Below are 6,000 nucleotides of genomic sequence, written 5' to 3'. Positions count from 1 at the left end.
AACCACTCCAACACAGACAACTATGATAAAAGTAGATTTTAACAAAATGGTTGAAATGTATTCTCAGGAGGACAATTGTTTTAATTACAACATACACCAACTGTATGTTGGAGTGATTTTATTGTGCTAACACTAATTTGATAGGGGGAGTCTGATTTCTGTATGTTTCAAGTAATATATTTAGAAGAATGTTTGTAACAAAGCAGAGAGAGCAACCATTGACTACCATAGTATTCTCCCCCTACTATGGTAGTCAATGGTTGCTCTGTCTGCTTGGTAACAAACATTCTTCTAAATATCTTCTTTTGTGTTCAGCAGAACAAATAAACTTATACAGGTTTGGAACAACTTGAGGGTAAGTAAATGATATCATCATTTTCATGGTGAACTATCCCTTTAATTGAACAAAATCTATATGAAAATACAAATAAAATACAATACAAAATATATATATTTTAAACTTTACTAATATATATAATTATATATATTAACTAATTAGAAAGTGTGTGCATGTGTGTGCGTGCGTGTGCGTGCGTGTGTGTGCGTGTGTGTGTGTGCGTGTGTGCATGTGCGTGTGTGCGTGTGTGTGTGCGTGTGTGTGCGTGTGTGTGCGTGTGTGTGCGTGTGTGTGCGTGTGTGTGTGTGTGTGTGTGTGTGTGTGTGTGTGTGTGTGTGTGTGTGTGTGTGTGTGTGAAAAAACGAATAAAATGATAAAAAACACATTAAAAAATTTCAAATAAAAACTGATTCAAAATATTAATAAATACTATAAAAAATATATTAATAATACTTAAATAATACTGCCCTATATAGTGTGCAACATGCCCCACTGTTGTCACAAACATGCGTTTGAACTGTAATATAAAATTACTAAGCCCATACAGAAATATTTATTACAAAAATAAATCCACACTGAGAAGTATTCACTATATTAAACATGTGACTACTGGCTCTAATGTTTACAAATTACAAAATTATTATGTTTTTGGACACTTTCTGGTCATTTTAGACTTTGTGGAACATGTCCATAGTTGATGAACTACCTGTGGTTAATGGTTGCCAGGACACCAGTGTGAAAGGAGACCTGCTCCACACATCCTTTAAAAATCATCGTGAGACCAGTTGGCTAAATGTCATTGCAAAAATCCCCAAGAAAAGTTGCTGGTGTTGACCATTTTGGGGCTACAGTACATGTCCAATCCTCCTAGAGTGTTTGTTTGCTTAGCCACGAAAACAAACATCCCTGTGTCCAGAAGCTCCACAGACCGTCCACTAAATCAACATCATGATGTCCAGCGTACATATTCAACAATCTATTGAAGTATTCAGCAATGAGGGCGTGAGAAACACGCAAAAGCAGCTACGTCCGGTCAGCTTTAGAGCTCTGTTGGCTGCATGGACAATCAGCAGAAGTCTCCGCCTCCTGCGCGGGCGATGGCTTCTCAGGTCTGTCCGGTCCTCAGTGTGTTGGGTTCTCTGAGCTCCCTGAGTTCTCAGGGGCTGGCTGTAGGGCTGGGTTACACCTCTCTCATTCCTCCCCTCAGGTCCCTGCCACTGTGTTTTTCTTCCCTGTCCTGGGCAGCGCACACACTCACATACACACACCTTTCTTTTCCCTGGATCCACCATCCTGGGCTGAGAAGCCAGGAGAGAGGGTGGCAAGGTTTGGAAGGAACCGCTGGGACGATAGTGATTCTTCACCATGGCTAGATTCTTCATGATCTTCAGAAGCTTGGTCCTGTTGCAGGCGCTCTGCTTGGCCTTATCGCAAGTGGTGAGTTTGGCTGATGTTATCTACTTTTTCTTGGGGCTGGATGATCTTGATTTTGCTGCCAAGGAGGAGATCATGCATCCTGGAGAACATTGAGATGCTGTATGATTTACTGTGGATTGTCAGTAGATAAAGTTCTTTTAGATCAAATGAATACAATAGTTGACTAGTTTGGTAGGTGACCTGTTTACATGAAACTTTTGGTCCTCGAAGTTGCAAGATTTTAGACTTTTGAGTTGTTTTGATCTTCTAAAAGTGGATTATGTTGCTTTTTTCAGCATGCAGGCCTGGCATCGAGCAATATACTATCATCAGTCAGTTTTATCTTTTGATTCTGAAAGCTTAAACAATTCACGTTTTAGTCACTGAAATGAATAAATGGAGACCTGCTGAATAAAATATGAAGCATCAGACAAATAAACAGAGAGAGGAGAAGTTAGAAAGGGAGAGATTACAAAGAGCCATTGAAAATTCAGTGAAGCTGCTATTCAAACAGACAGAACCTGAAAGTGCTCTCAGCAGAATAGCACATACTTGTTACATTTAGATGGACCACCTCAGAAAAAATGCACGGATACAGCTCATATGCATAAAACGCAATGGATACAATGAATGTGCTACTCATTTTGAGACCATCTTATAAACGAATGCATTGAAAAATAGACCTATCTTTGATGCTGAATGGGGGAGGGTCTGAGTAAACATTCCCAGCCTCTCTTTCCCACCCCGGATACCCTGATCGCCCGGCCTCAGCCTTTAATTTTGGTTTTCATCACAAACCTTGTTCTGTCTATCAAATGTATGTACGAAAAAACACGTCTGAGGCAGTGTTGTAGTGTTAACCAAGACAAAAAAAGTCATTTCAAGACTAAAGCTGGAATACACATGCTGAAAATACAAATAAATTAAAGATAAATAGAACTATTTCTAAAAAAATCACATGGCGAAATTGCTAAAGCATTTGAAAACTGAAATATAAAATTAGATAAGTATAAATATTAATAAATACTATAAATAATACTTGTCTGAGGTCACATGGGCTTTTATTTTTTTGTTTATTGTCCAAAACTAGACTTGCATACAAGAGAGATTCAACTAATTTCATAAATAATAATAATAATTTTTGAAAGCCAGAAATACAGATACTTGTCATTTAATTGTTGTTAACATAACATTTGATAATAAATTGCTTATGTTTAAAGCGACTGTCAGTGCACATTCAGTGTAGAGGCTTCAGTATTTCAGTAATGATGAAATTGAAATTGTGTGTTTGATTTTAGACTGGTCCACCCGGACCCCAGGGCCCTCCTGGTCTCCCGGTCCCGCTGGAACGCCCTGTGCCGACGGCATTGATGTGAGTATTGGAGCCGCCTGGGCTGCACTACAGGTCGAGCTGCTACAAAGACAGCCATTGTGCACCTTGTTTCGTGGGCCCCGTGTTCATATGCACTACCAAAATCTTGCCAATAGAGGGCGCGCAAAATAAAAATAATCACACAAAAGGGGTTCTGTTAGACTAGAGGGTTGCCGCTTTCCTATATTGAGAGAGAGAGAGAGAGAGAGAGAGAGAGAGAGAGAGAGAGAGAGAGAGAGAGAGGAGAGAGAGAGAGAGGAGAGAGAGAGAGGAGAGGAGAGAGAGAGAGAGAGAGAGAGAGAGAGAGAGAGAGAGAGAGAGAGAGAGAGAGAGAGAGAGAGAGAGAGAGAGAGAGAGAGAGAGAGAGAGAGAGCTAGGAGATGTTGGTTATTTGATACAGTTTGTGCCTAGATGGGGGTTCAGTAGAAAGACACTCAGCAGGATATACAATGAGCTTGACTGATATAGCATAGGAAAAACAGAAACAGGATCCCAACATTCTTCCATGAGCTTCTAACACTTTAGGATATTTCGATTTTATAGTCATAAATAGTGATAAATGCATTTAGGGAAATATAAACTCTGATATCCATCAACACATTCTTATAGCGGTTATTGTATACAGAATTCTGACATCCAACACTCTCAGAAAAATAGGTACACTCTAAAAAAAAAGGCTCGTAATCATAGGGGAACCTTTTTTAGTGCTATATAGCACCAATTTTGGTGCTTCAGTGGTTCTTCAGCGGTTCTTCAGAGGTGCTATATAGCACCTTAGTCAAAGAACCGGTGAAGAACCTCTGAAGAACCGCTGAAGAACCTCTGAAGAACCGCTGAAGAACCACTGAAGCACCAAAATTGGTGCTATATAGCACTAAAAAAGGTTCCCCTATGATTACGAGCCAAGAACCATTTTTGGTGCAATATAGAACCTTTTTTTTTTTAGAGTGTACAGTGGAGGTACAATTTTGTTCCCTGGGGAACAAAACGTATAGGCTTATTGTACCTTTAAAGGTACACAATTGGTCCGTAGGATACATTTATACAATTTTTGTTTCTCCACTTAGAGGAACAAAAATATACCCTTAAGGGTACCACCCCAGTGGTGGCCACTTGTACTTATAAGGTACAATTTAGTACTCTTTCTTTTTTTTTGAGAGTGAAGGTAACATACCTTAAAAGCTCAGGATTGGAGGAGGAGCTTGTTTGTGGGTGGAGTTACATGTAAAAAAAATTTTTATATAAATTTCTTTGCATTTTAATAGTATATAGGCCTATGCTACACTCTAAAAAAAGGTTCTATATGGCACCAAAAATGGTTCTTCGTCGTAATCATAGAGGAACCACTTTTGGTGCTATATAGCATCATATCTTAACATGTTCTGTATATGGAAGTGGTGCTATATAGCACCTTAGTTAGCGGTGCTATATAGCACCTTGGTCAAAGAACCGGTGAAGAACCGCTGAAGAATCACTGAAGCACCAAAATTGGTGCTATATAGCACTTAAAAAGGTTCCCCTATGATTATGAGGCAAGAACCATTTTTGGTGCCATATAGAACCTTTTTTTTAGAGTGTAACATGCTAGCTTTTGCAGAGGCTATGATAATTAGTTATGTTAGTAATATAGTTATGTTTAGAAAGTTATGATATATGTTGTTGTATTTTTTCTTTCTTTCCCACAAGCATTATTATTAATGCCATGAAATTTTGCTATAGAAAAAACTGTGTGATTTCTTTCTCTCTAGTGATTTGTCCCTTACTTTATACTGTCTCAGTCTCCCAGTCCATCTTTGCTAATGTTGTATTTCCATTTGACAGGGTGAGAAGGGTCCTCCTGGACCTCCCGGACCTCTAGTGAGTAGCTACCACAGTTGATCATAAATGTGCATTTTATATATTTACACAACCATTTACATGTAAAATAAAACACTTGTTTTCTATTTTAATATATAATACAATGCAATTTATGTGACCATTACTCCAGTCTCCAGTGTCACATGATCCTTCAGAAATCATTCTAATATGCTGATATGCTTCTCAAGAAACATTTATTATTATTATCAATATTGAAAACAGTTGTGCTGCTTAATATCTTTTGCATAAAGTTCATAAAAGAACAGCATTTAGCACAAAGTAAAAGTTATTTTTGATTAATTTGATGCATATTTGCTCAATAAAAGTATGAATTTCTTTTAGAGGTACTGTATATGAACAATATTTATATAGAACTTGTCTTATAAAAAGAAATGCATCTATTATTTAGCAAAGTCAAACTCAAAGAACTGAGAGTGTTTGCTAGCATTTTGAACTTTTTCACGTGAATCACTTTACAGGGTCAGAAGGGAGAGGCAGGTGAACCTGGTCCTGATGGATCTCCAGGGGAGGATGGCATTGATGTGAGTGACCCCTAAAATTCAGGAATTACATATTTATAGCTCAGTCATAATTCAGTCGGGAATAAAAAAAAAAAGGCAGTTTGGAGCTAAATCTCGTTTTCAATCAATACATTTGATTCATTACGAATAATGGCATTTGAAATCATGTTCTGGCGAAGGTTATTCACACATGCACTCTGAAATGTTGGACTGAGAAAAGAGATGTTGGTCCTAATGAGCGAGACTTTCTCAGTCACATGCTAAGAAGCAAACATTCCTTATTGGATTTACCACTTGATCTGTTCTGGAATGCCAGTCCCTTTTCCTCTCATTGGATTGTTTATCTGAGTAAGATAATGTCCATGTATAAACGTATCTTTAAAGTATATGAAGACTTCAGATGCAAAAGCCTCTAAGTCCGTCTGACGTTTTTCTTTAAAATAAGCATTTTTGTCAGGCTTCTATGTAGAGGTTTCTACCGGTACTTCTGAATGGGC

The 6,000-nt window shown here is 38.1% G+C and overlaps 1 protein-coding gene across 1 annotated transcript in view; it reads left to right on the top strand.

The window, feature by feature from the left end:
• The first annotated feature begins 1,493 nt into the window (after window positions 1-1,493).
• The window catches only part of col9a2 (procollagen, type IX, alpha 2), a 28,164-nt gene continuing 23,657 nt past the window's right edge, over window positions 1,494-6,000 (top strand). The window contains 5 exon segments of the mRNA XM_079829379.1: window positions 1,494-1,774; window positions 3,052-3,082; window positions 3,085-3,125; window positions 4,947-4,982; window positions 5,462-5,524. Coding sequence (XP_079685505.1) covers window positions 1,703-1,774; window positions 3,052-3,082; window positions 3,085-3,125; window positions 4,947-4,982; window positions 5,462-5,524 — 243 coding nt within the window. The 5' untranslated portion in view covers window positions 1,494-1,702.

This window comes from Gobio gobio (assembly GCF_949357685.1).
Source record: "Gobio gobio genome assembly, chromosome: 11".
NCBI classification, from domain to species: domain Eukaryota; kingdom Metazoa; phylum Chordata; class Actinopteri; order Cypriniformes; family Gobionidae; genus Gobio; species Gobio gobio.
This window is presented reverse-complemented; position numbering and strand designations above follow the sequence as displayed.